Here is a 22286-nt window from a genome sequence, read left to right as displayed (position 1 = left end):
GTTTACCATATTTGGCAAGCGGCTGACAACAGCGCGTGGGAATTGGACGAGCGAGGCCGTCATTCAGAAAAGTCAACCTTCTGGAGCTTTTACAAACAACGCGCATGCTCATGGGATTTGTAGTCCAAAACAAACGCCTATCGCCGGAACGCGTCGATTTCTGGGTCATTTCTGACCGACAAAAGCGTCATATTTTAAAAATACTTTAATTTTATAACTTATGCTGGTTTAATTTATGTTTAAAGATGAAGATTCTCCCTCCTTTAACCGCCACCAGACAACTACACCCAGGCCGCTGGTTGACGGCCTACAACTCCCATCTGCGCATGCTCTGCGTGGATTGGCTGCGTCATCGTGTCAATCAGGCCCAGGTCCTTCCTCACCGCTCCTACAGTAAATATTTGTGTTTGCTCAACCGGCTGTAATGGTGGACGAGTGAGGCAGAGTGCGACGGGGTCCAACAAAAGAGCAGAAGGAGGAGAAATAAACGCCGAGCGTTGGAAAGTCCGCCTCAGAACCAGCTGCCGCCACTTCTCGGAGGAAACGGACGGGCTTCGGTCGGAAAATGGATGAACTCAAACATCAAGTGATGATTAACCAGTTCGTCCTGACGGCGGGTTGTGCGGCAGACCAAGCGAAGCAGCTCCTGCAAGCGGCACACTGGCAGTTTGAGGTGAGAGCAGCCGGGGGGAAGCGGCTCGGCTCGGCTCGGTTCGGTTCGGCTCGGCTGGGTTAGCATTAGCCGCTCCGCTAATGTTTATCCTGCCAGTTTCTACAGACACTTTATACAAACAAGAAAGAAAAAATAAAAACGTTTCTACTTCAGACCGACTGTTCCTTCAACCACATCCAGAACTTTTCGGAACCGCCATGGTTGCTCAGTTCGGGCTTAATAATTCAGTGTGAAGTACAACAATGTATCGCACAAGGTTAAGCGCATCCAGTTAGACTTTACTCCAGATTAGATACTATAATCCGACAGCCGAGGCCAGAGTACTATTACGCAATAAAGATGACCGCCGTGTTGTACAGACTGGCCTATAAACGAGCCTTCTGATGCAACATAACACATTTACACACTTTTACACACTTTTACACTAATCAGGTTCATTGACTTATTTACACTCTTTGTAAGATGAATAAACACCTAAATATGTGGTTTTCATCCGTATTTCCACCCATAAACTGCTGCGTTGTGTTTCCTTTTTCAGACTGCCCTCAGTGCCTTTTTCCAAGAAACAAATATCCCATATGGCCATCATCATCATCAAATGGTGAGTTCTGACAGAAACCCGCCCGTTCTCAATCTGTTTCCGGCCGAACCGAGGTCCGCCGGCCGGCCTGTGGTTCTGGTGATGGGAGCCGCAGAGGGAGACGATGTTGTACTAACAATAACAAAGCACATGTCGGCCATGTTGTGAGCTTCCAGAAATAAACACAGCCAGGCTGCAGCTCCGGCAGCGGCCACAGGGGGCAGGCAGGAGGAGGGACACGGTGTACATTCAGCTCAACTCACCGGGCTGAGATCCGGCATGCTGCAGAATCTGAACTCAAATCACAAATCTGTTCATTTAATAACAGTTAAACCCAAACTGGTTACTGTGAGGGAGCGGTCGCTGTAAAACTGGATGTTTCTACATTAAAGCAAAGACTGAGTGATTATGGATTTCCGTTTTAAGCCTCCTGGTTCTGGATTAGCTCAGTTGGTGTTTCCATCCGTCTGATGGAGTTTTACTCAGACACCAACAAGCTGCCAGGATTTCACATCCAGAGTTTGAGGAGAAAACTGAGTTTCTGCTTACAGCTGGAAAGATTCATCAAATTCATCAGTTATTGAAATAAATCAGCTAATTTAGTAATAAATTCAGACTCTAGAAAATGCCGTTTTCTGACAAAACAACACATGGAGCAGTAATTTAACCAAAGCTGTTCAAAGTATATAAACCTCTTGCATTTCACATCACAGACTTTCTTTATCTGTAAATGTCTGCCAGAACTGGACCAGAACTCCTCTGGTCCAGTTTTATCTTCACCTGGTTCACATTCTGTAGATAAATCTCTACGTCTCATTAATCAGTCGATCAAAAATAATCCCAGATCAGCTCTGCACTGACTCCATGGTGAAGGATTTTCAGCTGCAGATTCATTTAAAAAAGGAAATAAATTTAGTTTGTTTGTGTTTTTTAATGTATTTCTAATATTGTATTATAAACTTAGATGTTGCATAAAAAATATGGTTAATAAGACTATTTTATTTTATTAATCGTTAGAATAATCAACTTATTAAAATAATTGTCAGCTTCCTTCCTGTTATCTATTGAAAAGCTTCTCCTTTTGTTTTAAACATTTTATTTATACAGAATAAAGTTTTTCACTCAGTGACCCAGAGACAGTTCAGCTCTTCTGCACCTGGTGCAACGATTATAGTAATAATAATAATAATTCATTAATATCAGCCAAACAGTGACTATTGGATCTGTTTCCAATCAGCCGCTCTGTGTGTGTGTGTGTGTGTGTGTGTGTGTGTGTGTGTGTGTGTGTGTGTGTGTGTGTGTGTGTGTGTGTGTGTGTGTGTGTGTGTGTGTGTGTGTGTGAGGATGGTTCTGCCCTCCAGGTGAGAACATCTAACCAGCAGGTATCAAACTGCTGCAGTCAGGAGTTTTTGATTCTTCATCTGTAATCTGGTTTCTCTCTGAGCCTCGGCAGCTGGCCGCGCTGGTGGCCCTTTGGGCCCCTGGGGGCCCCTCACATCTGCTTTATTAGTTTTAAACAGTTTGGTTTTTATCTGAAGCTTCATTTTTTACCTTTTTGAGTTTATTTTGAACTAATCCAGCTCTAAACACCTAAGAACTATTTAATAATCCGGTTATTGCATCAAGTTCCAACAGGAACAAACCAACATGAACAGATTTTATTTGAATAAATAAAATGTTTATGAATCTATTTAAACTTTGATGGTTCTGAGCGTAAAACTAAAAACTCTCCTCATATAAACCCAGGTGAATATTATATTCCATGTTTTCCTCTGAACTCCCTCATGGTGATGCTGAGCAACTTTTTATTGTTTGTTTTCTGGAGCAGAACCGACATGTTGACCCGGTTTCACTGTGTTCTGGCTGCTTCAGCCGATCACACGCAGCTTCCTCCTCCTTTATTATTATTATTGTTATTATTGTTGTTGTTATAATTTGTTCCTGAAGGAAACGGATTCTGCGGGAAACGCCCGAGTCGTTCTGCTGCTGCAGTCAAACGGCGACCTGCTGCAGCTCTGACTGGAGCTTGTTTGGATTTTTTCTGGTGGGTCCAGTTAATCAGGTTCAGTCACATCTTCCAGTAAGAGCCGATCTGATTGGCTGTCGCATCCCGAGCAGCAGCAGCCAATGCGGTCTCTGTCTCACTCAGACATCGTTATAAACCAGGATCGTTTAACTGAATTTCCAGACTCGGGTGAATATCGGCTCCTTCTGCTGTAACTCTGATTGTTTGTCTGAGTTAAATAAAAACTGAGGAAAAAAAAATCTCCAGCAGTCGTTGGACTGGAGGAACCAGAATCTGTGAGCTCAGCAGAACGGTGCAGAACTCCTTCTGGACTTTGGTCGATGCTTCTGGACCTGCAGAGACGAGCTGCAGCTCTGAAACTCCACATTACTGCAGCTAACCATTAGCTGAGTCAGCTGGTATTCCATCAATCTGTTCTGCAGATTTATTTAAACACTTAAACATATTCTATCCAGTATCAGAAAATGCATAACCATGCAAATAAACAAATAATTCAGTTCATTTTTTGCATAAACAATAAAACAATTTTCTAGCATGAGAATCAAAAACTTTTCATCTGCAGATTAAAAAACCTTCAAGCATCATAATGAGAAACGCTGAACATCAATACAGAGTAGAGATTATTTATTGATTAGCTCATCAATAATTGGATGCAAAATGTGATCAATATGAGATTGATTTATTCTTTTACAGAATTTGAAGCAGATGAAACTGAACTGATGTTCTGACAGAACTAAGAAAGTTTTTTATCGTAAATGTAAAATATTTCTATCATTGTTCAGTTTTGGTTTCATTACTGCGTTGTTTCAGAAAATATCTTTTTTAGAGTCATCATGCTCAGTTAATGATTAATAGATCTACAGTAGCTTAGGGCTGAAATGATGGATCGATTATGAAATGAGTTGAATTCAGTGACGGATTAAATGTTTCCGTTCTGTTTGTTGGTGTCAGACGTTTGGATTTATCTGTTGGGTTTCGTTTCCTTTAGAGGAGAAATGTTTCACTGTAAAACATTAACTTCATCTTTTAAAAACAAAATGCTTGTCGTGTGAAATCCCATAAACCTTCTGGATTTATTGGACAGATCAAATGTATTATTATTATTAGCAATAATAATAATAATAGTTCCTTGAAGATGAGCCAGGCAGTTTCTATCTGCAGAGCTTCTGAGGAATGTGATTCAGAGGATTTGTGTGTTTTCTGCTATTTAAGGCTGTGTGTGTGTGTGTGTGTGTGTGTGTGTGTGTGTGTGTGTTCTCACATTTTAAAGAGCCACTGACTCTTTCCTGCATGTTTTTTCCTGACATTTTCACTTCAACATGACAAACGGAGAAAAACAAAACGGTGTCGTAGGAACCAACAGTTCAGGGTGAAATTCGTCTCCATCACTGAGGAAGACGCAGGAAACGCCGAAACATCCAAACCAGGCAGAAGGAATCACTAGTATTTGGATGAATTAGTATTTTTACAGCCTGATTCAGGTCAAACAGCCGTTCAGAAGAATCTGAGATTAAAGTGAAGGAAGAACTGTGAATGTAGAGAAGTTAAACTGTCCTAAAGTTTATTTACATGCAAATACATTCTGGGCTTTTCAGTGAATCAGTTTTAAAGAATATCTTCCTTTTGACATGTGGGAAGTTAGGAGAGAAACAGACAGACGGGCGAATCTGAGTTTGAGAAAAAAACTAACCAGATGCCTCATTAGAGACCCTGAAGCTGCAACTGCAGCAGCTGCTGCTGCAGCAGCTTCAGGTCGGTCCTCTGACCCGACACGCTCAGTCGGACTGCAGGAGGAGAAAAAGCCAAGCTGGGACTGAGGATCAGAGATGAAGCTACCACACCCAGCAGACGAACATTATGAAACGTTCTTTGTTCTGTCTGCAGCGTCTGAGACGTTGCTGCAGCATCGTGCTGCAGCTGCTGCACTATAAACACACAGCATTCATCTATTTCTTTATTTAAACTAGTGGAGGAACTCAATGAAAATGTTCTGAAGCAGAAATGAATCCCATCTCTGCTGCTAGCGGATCACAGGCGGAACCTTGGCGAGTAAAATCTACCTGGTAACGTTTTGTGTTTTTGCAGTGCAGCAGTCGTCATCTGATGATCCTCAATATTTATATTGGTTATGAAATATCGTAGCTGCTGACTCAGCAGCTTTCATCACTTCATCATCATCACTGTCAGACTTTGTGTCCAGATTCTCCTGCTGCTGAATTATGATGCATGCTGGGTAAAATGTGACTTTCAGACAGCGACGCTTCGAAAGCGATCGGATCTATAGATCTGGATCGGGTCGATCGGGTTGGGCTGCAGCACACACACTGCCTCAGTGTGGCGCAGCCTCTGAGTTTGTGCTGCAGCCTCCATGTTTGTGCTGCAGTCTCTGTACTTGTGCTGCAGTATCTATGTTTGTGCTGCAGCCTCCATGTTTGTGCCGCAGCCTCTGTGTTTGTGCCGCAGCCTCTGTGTTTGTGCCGCAGCCTCTGTGTTTGTGCTGCAGTCTCTGTGTTTCCATGATTGATTTTCTCCATGTCGGTCAGACCTTCAGGGATCTGAATGTTGGTCATGTGACCGGAACAGGAAGTGGCTTGGCTGTCTGAGATCATGTGACTCCATCATGGAGACCGAGGCAGAGAAACGAACCACAGAGTTTCCTTCATGTTCCTGAGAACATGTTGGTACCAGAACCAGAACAGAACCTCCATGATTTTTAATGACTTGCTGCGTTAAACTCAGTCATGTCTGATTTTCATCACATTTCATGGAAACAGCAAATTCACTTGGAACATCAGCAGAATATTGACAAAGATTATAATCTCCAGGCGAGGTCAGCCAGACTAAACGGGTCAGCCAGACTAAACGGGTCGGCTGGACTAAACGGGTCATCCGGACTAAACGGGTCGGCCGTCTGTCGCAGTACGACTGAAACGCAGTGTTATTATTATTCCTCTGAGCTGGAGGGGTGACGTCACACTGTGTGTATTTGTCAGTAAAGGCTCCAACTCAAAGCTGCACAGCTTAATGTCAAGATCATGTTTAGACCTTTGACCCCTACAGTTCCACCCCTAAACGCAGCATGGTGCTGCGCTCTAAAGATACGAAGCGGAAAAATTATTATTATATGAATAATAGGAAAAAAGGCTTTTATTTTGGTGGGATCAGCCGAAGGCTGCGCTGCTGCTGGGAGGTTATAAAGTAGGTGTGAGGCCGTTTCCTGGCACAGCCAGCTCACAGGAGGAGAGAAGAAGAACGAGGAGGAGGTGTGTGTGTGTGTGTGTTTTTGGTAACGGTAAACACGGTCTGGGTGTCCAGGCGTGGCTTCGTCTGGAGGATTTCTTGAAATCCCGACTTTTCTCCTCTCCCAGAGAGCAGCAGAGCTATAATTACCTTCATAAAGCTCAGAGTGATGACACACACACACACACACACACACACGGAGCTGTTTACGCCTCTTACTGTGTTACGCTGCGTTGTCAGGACCAACACACACTTCCTGTCTTCACAGGAAATCAAACCTTTTAGTTTCTGCTGCTGGTCAGTCTGAGGAGATGAGCATCAGTTTCTGACTGAATCCTGGGTGTCTGTGTGGGCGTGTGTGTGTGTGTGTGTGTGTGGTTAGGGTTCTGGGAAACCATGCTTTTGGAAACATTCAGAGTAACATGTTGGAACATGCAGGGAGTGCAGGCTAAGCCTCTTCAGATGTGGTTGAATGCTTGGCATGACACACACACACACACACACACACACACACACTCTCTCTCAGGCAGAGGAAGTTGGCCTGACGTTCTTCAGGGAACAAGACTCCATGCAGGACGGCGGCGCAGACCAGATGTGTTTGAGTCGAGGAGGCGGATTGGCTTTCACACTGATTCCTGGAGTCACAGCGTTCACACACACACACACACACACACACACACACACACACACACACACACATACACACACACACGCAACAGGAAACACAAGCAAACAAGTCAGTTGTAAACTATCTTTTCAGTAATCGAATATTTTAGTTTTTTCAGCAGCTGCTTGAGCTGGTAAAATAAATTTATGAAAGGGAAAATCCTGGAAAATGATTTATTTATTTGATTTTATTGCTTAAAATGCAAAATGATTAAAAAGTCTGATGTGTGGAAAAGGTGCACAAAACTTTTCAGATTAAACTGAGACGTTGTCAGCTTGAAGTAAGAAACTTTTAATGAAATATTTCTAATCTATACAGTTTTTTCTGCCTGGCCCTGATTGGAAAACTCGCTGAAGAGACGAAAATATGAAATTATTTTCTGTTAAGTCGGTTAAAACCGGATCAGAAACAAAAAATCGACTTTCTGCCAGCAGCAGAGTGAACTTAAAGTTTTCATCATGAAACTGGAAGCAACGTTTCAGAAGTGAAAGTAAAAACTCCTGCAGCGTGTGTGTGTGTACACACACACCTGGTCTCACATTGACCTTTGACCTGCTTGTTTCTGCCAGCCTTGTTTTTTTCAGTAAGTGGGGCTCGCTGTTCGCTCCGGTGGCGGCGGCTGAAACCAAACTGTGAGCTAATGATCCACGGTGATGATGCGTTCACTGACCTCCGGGAGAAAGCAGCTTCCTGACGGTCCGTTTGGTTTGTCAGTGAGGAGCTTCCTGTTTAGAGGAGATCAGCAGAGAAACCTGAAAGTTTAGTGGAGGATGACTCGGCTCGTTGACCAGAGAGTTCAGTGTCTGGAGTAGAAATGTGTTTGGACGTTTAAATATTCTTTCACCCTGAAGCCTGCAGTAACCTTTGACCTGCTCCCTTTAAATCAGTGAAACATGAAGCAGCAGGAACAATCGGCTCAACGCTCCAACCGTCACTCAGCACTTCTTCTTCTGCTTGCTTTGACTTTTCCTTCAGTTTCTGTTTAACTCTTGGTTCTCCTGCTCTGCATGTTTTCACTGAGGCGTTTGAGGAACGTTGGTGACGATCACTGTCAGCTGGAACTACTGCTAAACGCCACAAAGTCACTTTATTTCCATCATTCCTTTTAATCAGGATTAAACATGTAATTTCTCTGATAATCAGGCCTTCACAATAAGCAATAAATCAATTAATCACATGATTAATTGAAACAAACTCAATAATTTCCATTTGTGTGATTTATTGTTTTTCTACCAGAAACTGGATGATTAAAGTTTTGGTCTCAACTATCAGAGATTTCGTAATTATTTTATTTGTTGTTTGTTTTTGATCATTTTAATGTCTTCCAGTTCCAGAGTTAAATATTGATTAGAGCTTAAAGTTTATTGATCTTTGAGAATGTGTTCATAATTATTATATTACCACAATAACCTCTGGATGATTCGTCACCTGGTAACACTAGTTATAGTTAACCTGCTGGTAATCTAACCTGGATGTATTTTCACAGAGAAAATGGCCGTCAGGAGCCAGTCGGCTGTTTATGTCCGTCATCATGAAGTTGCTGTAGATTTATGGACGTCATGTTTCAGGTTATGGTCTTTCTGTCCGTTCCAGTTTGTTCGAAGGGGAAACATAAACATTTTAACTGGTTTCCAGTTCACGTCTCCAGATGAACGTTTAGCAACGAAACATGGCGTGTCTCTCTCTGTGTGTGTGTGTGTGTGTGATCTCTGTGTGTGTGTGTGTGTGAAGGTAAACATTGCGTGGTGAAGCCTCCATGGTTCCTGTAACTTCAGACCGTCTGAGTTTACAGACAAACGGAGCGGAGGTTTCCAGAAGCGGACCGGTACCTGTGACCCGGTCTCCGTCCCAACAGCAGCAGATCTGTGCTCCTTTTGCTCATAACAACCGTTGCCATGGGAACGGCTCAGTTGGCCGTGTTTTGATCACAAACTGTCTGCTCGTCTCCTGCTTGTTCACAAACCGGCTGGACCTTTGCTGCCAGAACCTGGACCGGGTTCTCAGAGTAAAACCCGGTCCAGGTTTACCTGACAGAACGTTCAGATAAAATTTAACATTATTTATTTATGAGTTCAGATTTAGTTTTTGCAGCTAACTGAGGTTTTCTGATGATTAATCAGATGAATGTCAGATTCTGCAGGTTTTAATGTTTTCATTTAATATTAGAAAAACATCAAAAGATGCAAATAAATAAGATGTAATTATTTATTGAACAGGAAAATCATCATTTTCTGACCTGCCAGTCGATGGGAACGTTACGGCTCTGAATGTTGATATTTCAGTAAATTAACTTTTCTAGATTCTGGTGAGCAGGCCTGGCGCTACAATCAATAAATCAATTAATCGCATGATAATTTAAAGCAAACTCAATCATTTCCATTTGCATGATTTATAGTTTTTCTCTTTCTACCAGAAACTGGCTGATAAAAGTTTCAGTTTGGTGTTTTGGTCTCAAGCAGCAGATTTTTCAGAATTTGTTTTATTTGTTGATTTAAATGTCTTCCAGAGTTAAATGTTAAGAATTTAAAGTTTTCTGGTTTTTGTGTTCTTATTATTATTCCATCATTATTATTATATTACTGTAAATTGGTCTCAACTCGGCGATATAATTGTTCCTCTGTTGCGGTGATGTAGAAACGTTCGTCCTGCTGGCTGTTCAGATTGATAACTAAATGAGTTTATTGTTTCAGTGACGGCTGAGCGCCGCTCTCAGCTCTCAGCTCTCAGCTCCGTGCGGTTCGTCTGTCAGCCGGTGTTGGTGTTCGGTCTCGTCCCGCTGCGTGTTGGCTGGGTTTTCTCTGCAGCTCTGACCTTCCAGCTGCAGCCTGAAGGTCGTTCAGGTCAGGACACAAACCAGCGATCAGCTGCTTCCTCTGCCTCCTGAACCAAACTGTGAAACTTCACTAAACTCGGGTTTATTCTGACCCGGCTCCAAAACGCAACAAAGATCGAAACTCCGTATTAAATCTGGTTTTTCCCTCTGGAGGCGTTTCCATAACGACTGGTTAATAAAACGTGCTGCATTCAGTGAACGTTGGACACGGCTCCGTTTTATTGTCTTTGCAACAATAAATTGCAGATAAAATCTGATTCACAGCTACTGAGAAAAATAATTCAACGTTTTCATCACAACAAGAAAGTTTTTACAGCTGCAAAAAAACAACTTATTTTATTAATGAACTTCTTCATTCAAAACATTTTCAACCAATAAACAGTAAAAAACTTGTTCAAACATACTGGATGCAACGCAGCTTATTATTGGCTAATAACATTGTAGTCCAATCAACTGCAGTAATGTGAAATTAGCCATATATACTGTAAGAAAATATTCAACTGTAAAAACATCTGGTTCAGTTAGAAAACATGATAATGTTGATAAAAGTTACAAAAAATAAACTAAACTAAACTGAAAACTGGTCGAGAATTTAATGTGTTAAGATCCAGAACCGGGCCAGTTGGGTCTTAAAGTTTGCTGACTTGTTGAGTGATTCTGAGAAACCCAGCTGGAGCAGCAGGTATAGGTACTGGATCTTCTATAGTCTAGCTGCTGGAAGCTGCGCTGCAGCTCAGCTTCTGCTCTGAACACGAAGCTTATTTTAATAAATCAGACCAAACATGTTGATAAGCGGCTCAGATAGATGGTCTCTACGCTCTGCTTCCTGGTTTAATCCAGACCTGCTTCCTGTTTTAGTCCAGACCTGCTTCCTGTTTTAGTCCAGACCTGCTTCCTGGTTTAATCCAGACCTGCTTCCTGGTTTAATCCAGACCTGCTTCCTGGTTTAATCCAGACCTGCTTCCTGTTTTAGTCCAGACCTGCTTCCTGTTTTAGTCCAGACCTGCTTCCTGGTTTAATCCAGACCTGCTTCCTGGTTTAATCCAGACCTGCTTCCTGGTTTAATCCAGACCTGCTTCCTGTTTTAGTCCAGACCTGCTTCCTGTTTTAGTCCAGACCTGCTTCCTGGTTTAATCCAGACCTGCTTCCTGTTTTAGTCCAGACCTGCTTCCTGTTTTAGTCCAGACCTGCTTCCTGGTTTAATCCAGACCTGCTTCCTGTTTTAGTCCAGACCTGCTTCCTGGTTTAATCCAGACCTGCTTCCTGGTTTAATCCAGACCTGCTTCCTGTTTTAGTCCAGACCTGCTTCCTGGTTTAATCCAGACCTGCTTCCTGGTTTAATCCAGACCTGCTTCCTGTTTTAGTCCAGACCTGCTTCCTGTTTTAGTCCAGACCTGCTTCCTGTTTTAGTCCAGACCTGCTTCCTGGTTTAATCCAGACCTGCTTCCTGTTTTAGTCCAGACCTGCTTCCTGTTTTAGTCCAGACCTGCTTCCTGGTTTAATCCAGACCTGCTTCCTGTTTTAGTCCAGACCTGCTTCCTGGTTTAATCCAGACCTGCTTCCTGGTTTAATCCAGACCTGCTTCCTGTTTTAGTCCAGACCTGCTTCCTGGTTTAATCCAGACCTGCTTCCTGGTTTAATCCAGACCTGCTTCCTGTTTTAGTCCAGACCTGCTTCCTGTTTTAGTCCAGACCTGCTTCCTGGTTTAATCCAGACCTGCTTCCTGTTTTAGTCCAGACCTGCTTCCTGTTTTAGTCCAGACCTGCTTCCTGGTTTAATCCAGACCTGCTTCCTGGTTTAATCCAGACCTGCTTCCTGTTTTAGTCCAGACCTGCTTCCTGTTTTAGTCCAGACCTGCTTCCTGGTTTAATCCAGACCTGCTTCCTGGTTTAATCCAGACCTGCTTCCTGTTTTAGTCCAGACCTGCTTCCTGTTTTAGTCCAGACCTGCTTCCTGTTTTAGTCCAGACCTGCTTCCTGGTTTAATCCAGACCTGCTTCCTGGTTTAATCCAGACCTGCTTCCTGGTTTAATCCAGACCTGCTTCCTGTTTTAGTCCAGACCTGCTTCCTGTTTTAGTCCAGACCTGCTTCCTGTTTTAGTCCAGACCTGCTTCCTGGTTTAATCCAGACCTGCTTCCTGGTTTAATCCAGACCTGCTTCCTGTTTTAGTCCAGACCTGCTTCCTGTTTTAGTCCAGACCTGCTTCCTGGTTTAATCCAGACCTGCTTCCTGTTTTAGTCCAGACCTGCTTCCTGTTTTAGTCCAGACCTGCTTCCTGGTTTAATCCAGACCTGCTTCCTGGTTTAATCCAGACCTGCTTCCTGGTTTAATCCAGACCTGCTTCCTGGTTTAATCCAGACCTGCTTCCTGGTTTAATCCAGACCTGCTTCCTGGTTTAATCCAGACCTGCTTCCTGTTTTAGTCCAGACCTGCTTCCTGTTTTAGTCCAGACCTGCTTCCTGGTTTAATCCAGACCTGCTTCCTGTTTTAGTCCAGACCTGCTTCCTGTTTTAGTCCAGACCTGCTTCCTGGTTTAATCCAGACCTGCTTCCTGGTTTAATCCAGACCTGCTTCCTGTTTTAGTCCAGACCTGCTTCCTGGTTTAATCCAGACCTGCTTCCTGGTTTAATCCAGACCTGCTTCCTGTTTTAGTCCAGACCTGCTTCCTGGTTTAATCCAGACCAAGTTTTAAAACATGAGGTGTGGTGCAGGTGAGCGCCCCACGCTGGCCGTTCTGAGGTCGTGCGTCGCCACTGCTGCGCCTCCTGCAGCCAGAGGTTGGGTAGAGGTCAGACAGGAAGTGACTCCAGAGAAAGGAGCCAGCACTTCCTGTCTGACCACTCAGAGGACTCAGGGTTCAGAACCGTCCGTTTCCATGGTTACGGGACGGCAGTGGATCAGATGGCGCCGGTCGGGTCCGGTTCTGCCTGTCAGCAAACATCTGGATCAGAACATGAACCATTTTCTGACCAATCGGAGCGAAGCTGACTCTAAATCCCAGCCAATCAAATTCACAGAGAACAGGAGCAAAAAGATTGAAAAGAATAAAATATTAAATCAATGTATGATAAAAAAGGGAACAAATAAAACTAAAAAAATACAAAATATTGGAGAAAAATTATGAAATAAAATAAAAAAAACTTTTACTAAATATGAAAAAAGGAAAACAAAAACTGCATAATCAAATAAGTTGATAAGATTTTTATTTTTTTTATGTTTGGCTCATAAATGACTTTATTTCATGTTATAATCCGTCCTCCATTGTTTTTTATTTACCATTATTATTATTATTATTAGTGGAGTGTAGAAAACATGCAGCAGCTTGTAGGAAGTGTGACGATGATCAGATTATTAATCAATTTTACCATGAAAGCAGAAATAAAAAACTTTTTTCTGCATTTAGAGCTGAATCTGTTAATCCGACCCGCCTGGTGGCTGTCAGGTCAAAGGTCGCCCTGTTGTTGTCAGAGCTTCACTTTGTTCACATGTTGACCTGATTTATCAGCTGGAAGCTTTTCTGCAACAGGAAGTGAGTCAGACGGTGTTGCATCATCAGCGGATGGGATTCCCCTCAACTTCCCACCAGAACCAGAACCAGAACCAGAATCTTTATAAGGAGAATCCGTCCTCCAACGCTGGAGGCGGTTCTGGTTTCTGCTGTCATCGTTCCACGTTTTGGATTCACCTGAATTTGTCTCTTATGGTTTAACAAAATCAGAGCAAAATCAAATAATAAACGGAGGAAATGATAATAAATCAGTTTTGATCATGAAGCTCAGATTAATTATATTTCTTACTAATAAAATACATCAAGTAATAATCAATTTCAACTATAATATTGTGAATATTTCCTGCAGGTGGCGCTGTGCGTCCAGTCAGTAACCCCGCTCTTCCTCTCCTCTCCTCTTCCTCAGATGTGTACCCCCGCCAACACGCCGGCCACGCCCCCCAACTTCCCCGACGCGCTGACCATGTTCTCCCGGCTGAAAGCCTCCGAGAGCTTCGCCAGCAGTGCCGGCAGCCCCATGGCCGTCTCCATGGCGACCTCGCCGCCGCCCCCTCAGGCGGGCGGCTGGGGCGCGGCGCCCGGCGCGCCCAACGCGCCACAGCCGCAGCAGGGACTCTGGACTCCGCCCCCCACGCAGCCCTGCCTGCCCCCCTGGCCGGTGGGCGTCGCCCCGCACGCGGGCGCCGAGCAGAAGGCCAGCGTCGCCATGGAGGCGGAAAGATGAAGGACTAGAAACGGCCCCCCCCGCCTCGCTGTTGTCATGGCGACGGTGAGGGGGGGGGAGCGGGGCGGGTGGGTGGCAATAATGGGTAGAAACGGGATTAGATCGGAAAAAATCTACGCAAACCAAGAAAAACTGATTTATGGAGGATTAAAGAGAAACGCCGAGGATTCTAGTTTCATTACCAATAAAGATTCCAACAAGAGATATTCAAGTACAAAACAGAAATTAAAAAAATGTCACGCCCAAGGATTATCCACCATATTCAAGGACTTTCAAGGCAGCAAGTCTTTTTGTTTTCCAGCCGGTGTTTTTTTTAACCCACTGCTGTTCTATGTTCCTGCGAACGTCTGTACTGCATGAGGAAAACAAGGCAGTGATTTTTTTATTCTTTAAGATTCAGATTTGATCACCAACTGGTGGCGCGTGGGACGCATGTGGGACGCATGAGAGCAAGCGAGCGGTCGGCCTGTAATCAGACGTGTATTCATAAAGTTCCAGTATATATATATATATATATATATATATATATATTAATGTAAACGCATAATTTAGGGTTTAGCAGGAAACAAAACGCCTCCATATCCGTCAGAGGGGGGGACCTCTTCTCACCCGACCTGGTGGTCACCTGACTTCTCTCAGCCAATCAGGGATTGTTCTTCAACCAGCCGACTTCTCCTTTCGCTGTTTCACCTGGACTGCAGGAGGCTTCAAGGCAACAAATCATCCTTTCCATCTTATTGTTTCTAATGACGTTTTATTTGTTGAGAGGCGGGAAGCCCAGGAAGTGGGCGGGGCTTTAGGTTGATCTTTTGTAAACGTGAAACAGTCGCAGCTAAAATGACGAGAGATTAAAAACGAGACTACTCCATCTTTTTAAACAGAAATGCCACTTTTTGCATGACGTGTTCACAGCGTGTGACATCTTTTGTGGAAAGCATACACAAGGCGTGTTTCAGGAGGGGCGGGGCTTATGGCGGGAGGGCGGGGCTTAAGGAGGGGGTGTTCCCATTAATGAGCAGCAGAATCTGGCTGTCAAAAGTCCAAATTAAACAGAAATGTGAGTGTAGGACTGAAAACGGCCAGCAGGGGGAGTCGGAGGCACTACAGACTACTTTCAGGGACAGGATGACGCCCCTCCCCCACCCGTTGCTGGACTCTAGGTTTCTGAAGGCGACCAGCCGCTGGTGCGCTTCGGGAACAACCCTCAAAAAATCGCAATATTTTGAAAGCAGGTTCTCCAGTTTTGATTTTGATCAGAGACTTTAAAATGAAATATTTTAAATAGCTTAGGGTCTTTTTTTTTTTAAGAATAATAATTACGGACATATTGATGAGGATTAACCATCATCCTGTTTCTTTAGACTAAAATGTGGGATGTGACCCATTTTTCCCAAAGTTTGGTTCCTTATTTGGTTCAGTCAGTTTGTGGGCGGGGCCTAATGTTCCTAATGGTTTCTCATGTATGTTTCCCCCGTTGTATGACTGTATGAGACCATTCCCACAATATTTGTGGACTACCTGATAAATAACTTATCATTTTTGTGAACCTAAATAAATATTGTATGTCAACCTCTTCAGGAAACCAACTTTTCCTTCACTTCCTGTTTCTAAATGCATTAAAGGTGATGATTGGATGAAGTTTTGGGTTATTATAACTTTAATAATGTCTCCACTGTCCTCAGATTCTTGGATTTAAACCAAAAGCAGCTTTCTGAATGTAATCTCCTCTTAAGCGCCCACACCCAGCGGTGAGGGGCGGGGTCACAGGGTTCGCCTGTCCTTATCTGACCTGCAGGCTCCGCCCACCAGGAAGTGGAGCGGGTTGCCCGTCTGGCCTCCAGCTGCTTTGCTTGGAGCTTCACCACGTTGGCAGCGGCTGCAGCTGAACTTCTGGGGAGATAAGAGGAAGAATAAACACGGCGGGTCCAGAGAACAGCCTGACCCGGTTAGAGGAGGCCATCAGAACCAAGCAGCTGACAAGCATCACTACTGTAAAAACTTTTTATTACCCATAATGCATCATTCCTCTCCTTTAAGATCAAATAAAACTTTACTGGAACCAGATGGAGAAAGTTCTGGTGCCGAAGCCGCTGCGCTGCAGCTGAAACACAGGAAGAGAGTGGTGGACATCTGCCATGTCTGGAACCGGATCAGAAATCAGCCAAAGAAAAATATTACAACCATAAATGTTGGTTGGTGCATCTGCCTCTCATACTAAATTTGCTGTTTGAAGAACCTTTATACCATCTAGTGGACGGAGTGGGAACTGCATGTTTGTTATGGAAGCTAAAGTGTTTAATAAATTCAGTAAATATTATTAATCTTAAACTGGGCTTGTGCATAAAAAATAGATTTAGGCTTTTTTTCTTTTTTTTTTTTTACTAAATTTGACCAAAATTCTTAAGTTTATTTCTGATTTTGGGTATGAAGCTTATTTGATACACCAGGCAACTAATGAATGGAAATGGGTAATAGTAATAAGAAGCAATAGTATAGTGAAGCTATGGCTGAAGAAAATGTAAATTATATTAATATTTAGACTTTGCAACTTTAAACTAAATGATTACTTTAGATTACAAAGTAATATAAATATTGACAATTATTTTTGCCAAGAACATACTGTTACAGAATATTTATAAAAGCTTCTAGGTCAGGAAAACTGATTTTTCAGTATTTAGTTAAACTGGAAACACTACAGGAGGAAAACTGATTGTTCAAAAATGTATGTTGAAATTTAATTTGTAAAACTGATTTAATTTTTCAGAAAAAAATAATCTTGGAGCTCATTGGACAGATTAATGGGATTTGGCAGAAATTACCGTTAAAACACCTTGATGGTTATTCAAAAACATATTTTTACTCCGTTTTAAAGTTTTGTTTGAGCAAAAACAGCATCAATAAAATAATCAACATACACTAAATAATCAGATTAATTCCTTAAGTGCCTAATGAGTCTAATTAGCATCACAGCTAAAGTCACATTAATAACAGGTGTAATGTTCAAATGTACTAATTAATTTAACATCTGAGTGACAACAAAAAAAACTCAAGATTTATACAGTTGGATTCAGTAAATTCAGACTTTAAAGGGAAGCAGATGATCAGAACGTGAAGCTTTAATAGATTATTGATCAGAAATCTGGTTCCTAACCGTCAGATCAATGTTGGACTGAAGTAGGTCGGAAAAAAACACAAACAAACGTAAAAATGTTGGCAAATTGAGAAAATTGATCTTAAATAATGAATAATAATCGGCTTTGATTATAAATAAATATCAGCATTGCAGCGGTGTCGGTTCTGATCCAAACGGACGTTCTGGACTGATTCTGCTGACCCATCAGACTAAAAACTCAAATGGGCCGAACAGTTGGTTCTGCTGTTCCGATGTCTGGTTCTGTGTTCTGTATTTCTGGTTCTGTGTGAACGACCGCAGTGAACCTGAAACAATGGCCGCTCCGCCGCTCCGGGCCGAGATCCTGAGCCGGACACAAAGCTGCTTTATCCCTGTTGCATTAGCACCAGTTCACACACACACACACACACACACACACACACGGCGTCTTTAAAACAACAGTCAGCTCAGACTGGCAGCAGAGGAAGTTGTATTTGTTGACAGAAACAGAACCATGTTGTTTCTGTTCTCCGGATCTTTGTCACTTTTATTCTTTATTTCACTTCCTTATTGAATAATAAAGCGTCTGCTGGGAGTACTGGTTCTGTTCCCATGTCCATACTGGTTCAGATGCTGAATTATAAATTACAGTGACGAATCGTCTTTCAGCTGATCTTCCTCATTGACGATGTCTTCGTCTCAGCAAACACGGAAACACTCTGCCAACACATAAATGATACAAACTCCAAAACACAAACAAAAAACAAAAACAAAAAATACTGCAAGACCACTCCAGACCACCAGGGGGAGCCTGGAGCAGGTAATGTTACTCGTGTTAATATGCTGCTGTTCTATTATATTGCAAAAGTCCACTTTAACCCGACTCCAGTCTGTTTGCCTATAAACTTCGGTCCGGTTGGTCAGGTGTGAACGCTAATCGACCTCTGACCTCTGGTCCGCCAAACCTCGGTCTGGGTTCAGTTGAAGTGAACTCTGGTTCGGTGTGAATGTGAACACCAAGCGGACCAGAGACCGCTCCAAAAGCAGGAAGTAGACTACAGCGCAGGGCATTCTGGGTAAAAACAGCCAAAGCTAACGTGCTAGCCTAGCTGAGTTAATTTTATTTATTTTTAATTTTTCTTATGAACCTTCTCAAAACACCTTTTTGTTGAATTGACATGTCTGTTATCACTTTCGCACTGCTGCAGGCTATTTCTGTTTTATACTGCTTTTATTTTTGGTTCCTACTGTAAATATTGTTCTGGGAGGACGGTTATTAGTGTTGCACAAAGCAAGGTTCTGTGACGTAGCTGCAGCAGCCAGGCAGAAGCTGCCTAACTGAGCTGCTGGTAAGATGCGTGCTAATGCTACCTCTCACTCTCAGTAATGTTTATATCGTTAAAAATAGTTCCCACAGTTTTTGTGCTGCATAAAAATATAATGTTAACTGTCTAAGTGTTTTAAAAACTTTGGGTTTGGTTAAAATTAAACTGTTACGCTTATAAAGTTTGTCTGAAGTTTTCCCTCCAAAATGTGTTTGTTGGGCCGCAGGGATCAGACTGACTGACCATACGATGGTTGAGTGACCCACACTGTCTTATAGGAATAAACCCACGCAGATCCTGATTCCAGTGTTGATCCTTTTTACAACTGTTACACTAGCTTAGCATTAGCAGCAGAAATGGCTCCTGGTCTTCAGCCAAAGACTAAAGAGAAAAATCTGACGCCTCCATCTTGTTTCCATCTGGTGAAGAAGGAAGTTGCTCTCAGTGTCTTCAGAGGTTTTTGTGTCGTTTCCTTCAGTGGTTCTTGGTGCAGCGCCCCCACAGGCCAGGAGGGGAACAGGTTGGCTTGGGTCAGAGCAGAGAGAAAACATGCTCTTGATTTAAATCCTAAATGAACTGTGATTAACTTGATTTCTTCTGGACTACAGAGAAGCTCACATCCTTCCCAGTAGAACCAGGATCCACCAGAACCATTCCAAGAGCTCATCAGCAACTCATCCAGGAGGCCCTGCAGAACCGGAACAGAACCAGAGCCCAACATGGAGGAGATGCAGAGGTTCTGGTTCTGGTGAGTTTTTCCTTCCTGCAGAGTCTGGACCCGACCAGCAGCTGCAGGTTCGTCTCGTTTTCCTCCGTTCTTCTCCTCACTTCCTGATGGTCCGGCTCTCTGCTCGTGTTTCAGAATCATCAGAATCATTCATGACCGCCTCCTGCAAACCGGCCAGATCAGCCGACAGGAACAGGAAGAATACAGACTGGTCCTCATAGGTATGGGACATCACTGTTAAAACACACACACACACACACACACACACACTAATCCAGGCAATGCGCAACTCTCATGGCAACTGTGTGTCATTATGAGCGAGAAACTTAAAGGGCCGGTGTCATGTAAAATCAATGTTTTCATGTTTTTCCCTCATTAAATCAAACCTTCAGTGTTGCTTTGATTCTTGCGTGTTTGAGAAATCCTTTAGTCTCCATGGCAACCATTCAGCTGTGAAATGCCTGGGTGAACCTAGCTCCTCCTTCGAGGTGCAGCTCCGCCCCCACTCAGGGGGCAATGCTGGTAGAAACGTCAAAGGGTTAATAGAGGAGCCATGTTCTGGAGGTGGAGCTTCAGAAAGAGCAGGGGTCCTTAAAGAGACAGACGTTCACTGTCCATGTTGTTGTTCCCAGAATGAACCAGAAGCTAAATATTAATTTTTATTACTGCAGCTGGTTCAGATGCTAATGCCTATTGGCTAACCAGCCTGATGCTAACTGCTATGTTAGTAATGCTGACGTCTGTCAGTGATTTCTCCTGTTTTAGACATGATTCGGATCATCAGGCTGAATTTAATACTAAACATGATTTTGTTTATAATGAAATGAGCTATAAGCTAACGCTAGCTGCTCCCTGGATTAGCACAGCTTTTGGTGCTGAAGCATCAAACTGAGTTACTGTTCACTTCACCTGATTGATGTGTTTTAATGCTTTAATGTGGATAAAAGGTTTAGTTTTGCTTTTTTATGTTCCTGTAATGTTTTCATATCAGCATTTATTTAGTTCTGAATTTATATTTCAACAAATGATCTTCAGACTTTGTGTTGCTGCTTCATTCAAACCCTCCAAGTAGTTCCTAAACCTGCTTTTATAAAACAAAAGGTAAATAATCACATTTTCATCAAAGGAAAGAATCATGAAGTGTAATTAAAGGATGAAACTTCCTGCAGCTCCTGACGGTTTTACTGTTACAGTAACTCTATTGTTCACAGCTGCTGTAAAACGAAACTCATTAACCACCTGGAACTGGGAGTAATCTCCCTGGGTGACTAACACCTGAGCAGGTGGTACACACACACACACACACACACACATGTTATCTGATCTGTGTGTGCCTCTCTCTCTTTCCTCTCCTACCATCGTTATGAGAGGAAAAGAACAATCTGAGTTTTGTCTCCTCATGTTTCTGGAGATGCTGATGGATGGATGGATGGATGAAGAAATGCTACTGCAGGATCAATGACGTCACCCATGTAAACCAAAGACGCTGTCCTTCATTTCCGCTCTCTGGTGACATCTAGTGTTCATCTGCAGCTTTTACTGTTGGTCTGTTTATTTATCAACTTTATTTATTTTTGGTGACCTTTGACTGCAATTCAGAAACAAATTTGTCCCTCTGACACTTTTTGTAATTTTTTAGGATGAGATTTTCTGTGCAAAGTTTATATTTCCTCAAATGAAAAATAATATTTTTTCTTAGGTTTTTCAAAATTTTATTTTTATATCAATAGGTTTTACAAGTTTTTACACAAATCCATTTTATTTGGCTTAATGAAGAAAATTCTTAATTTCGGTTCTGGGAATAAACTAAAAATATTTGATAAAGTAATAAACTTTAACAGTTAAATGACTGTAAATGGTAATCAACTACGGCAGTGGTCCTGAACCACCGGACCAAGCACGGGTCCGCGCAAGAAATAATGAACAACTTCCGGATCTTTTATTTTGAAAATCCTAAACCTGATTTTACCGGTTACGTCTTGCGGGTCAAAATTGAGCCACCTTGCGGCAGAATGCACGCACGCAGCCCCGCCCCCCGTATGACGTTACATTATTTACTGATGTTTTCCAGCTTTTATTTCTGTTCATTTTCATTATTTTCCACTAAGTTAATAAAAACAGGACATTATAGAATATAATAACACAGTTGAAGTTAAATATAATTTAACTTTTCTCATTTTAGGTGAGTCAGAATTACCAAAAATAAAATAATTAAAGATGAGAAAACGTATTCAGGACATTTTTACAAATTTTATTAAAATTCATAATCTTATTGGGTCAGAATCAGGGATAACTTCCAGTTTTGGATGATTTGGGTCAAATGTTTTAGTTTAGCAAATTCTGACATAAGAGAAGAAAAGTTTGGGCCGTGCTGTGGTGGCGCAGCGGGTTTAGCACGCCCCACGTTTGGAGGCCTTAGACCTCGTCGCGGGTCCGTCCCGGCGACCTTTGACCTGTCCTTCGCCCTCCTTCCTGTCTGCGTACTGTCGCAAAAAATATGAGCCACTAGCGCCGCAAAAACTCTTCAGAAAAAAATGGAAATAAAAAAAATAAGAGAAGAAAAGAGGCCAGCAGATCCTCTGATACGACCCGACTGCAAAGGTCGTTGATTTTACAGTCAGCAGCAATACACACACACACACACACACACACACACACACACACACGCCGTTTATTTCTGTCCTGTCAGAAACTAAATAAACTCTAAATTTGTTTCTAACATTCAGATTAAATTTAGTTTCTTTTTTAAAGTTTCTGCAGGTTTTTGGTTTTTTAACCGATTCAAGTTCAGTTTTTGATCAAAAACAATTTTTAACTGATATTTAAAATACAAATAAAAAACAAAGTTTATGTGGAAAAAAATATTTTTGC

The 22286-nt window shown here is 42.5% G+C and overlaps 1 protein-coding gene across 1 annotated transcript; it reads left to right on the top strand.

Annotated features, from left to right (window-relative positions):
* Nucleotides 1–15885, top strand: ubald1a (UBA-like domain containing 1a). Its single transcript, XM_028034121.1, has 3 exons — nt 1–673; nt 1212–1274; nt 13934–15885. Exons 1-3 carry the CDS (start codon nt 566–568, stop codon nt 14249–14251), a joined length of 489 nt encoding a protein of 162 aa, XP_027889922.1. The 5' UTR covers nt 1–565; the 3' UTR covers nt 14252–15885.
* Nucleotides 15886–22286: the final 6401 nt, after the last annotated feature.

This window comes from Xiphophorus couchianus, chromosome 2 (assembly GCF_001444195.1).
Source record: "Xiphophorus couchianus chromosome 2, X_couchianus-1.0, whole genome shotgun sequence".
In the NCBI taxonomy this organism is placed as follows: domain Eukaryota; kingdom Metazoa; phylum Chordata; class Actinopteri; order Cyprinodontiformes; family Poeciliidae; genus Xiphophorus; species Xiphophorus couchianus.
The sequence above is the reverse complement of the archived record's forward strand: the minus strand, read 5'-3'. Positions and strand labels throughout refer to the sequence as shown.

What these genes read in the sequence shown, in the direction of transcription:
- ubald1a (XM_028034121.1), top strand. Translation starts at nt 566, where the DNA reads ATGGATGAACTCAAACATCAAGTGATGATTAACCAGTTCGTCCTGACG. An exon ending in CGGCACACTGGCAGTTTGAG is followed by an intron (nt 674 to 1,211) that starts GTGAGAGCAGCC and finishes TTCCTTTTTCAG; the next exon opens with ACTGCCCTCAGTGCCTTTTT. An exon ending in GCCATCATCATCATCAAATG is followed by an intron (nt 1,275 to 13,933) that starts GTGAGTTCTGAC and finishes CCTCTTCCTCAG; the next exon opens with ATGTGTACCCCCGCCAACAC.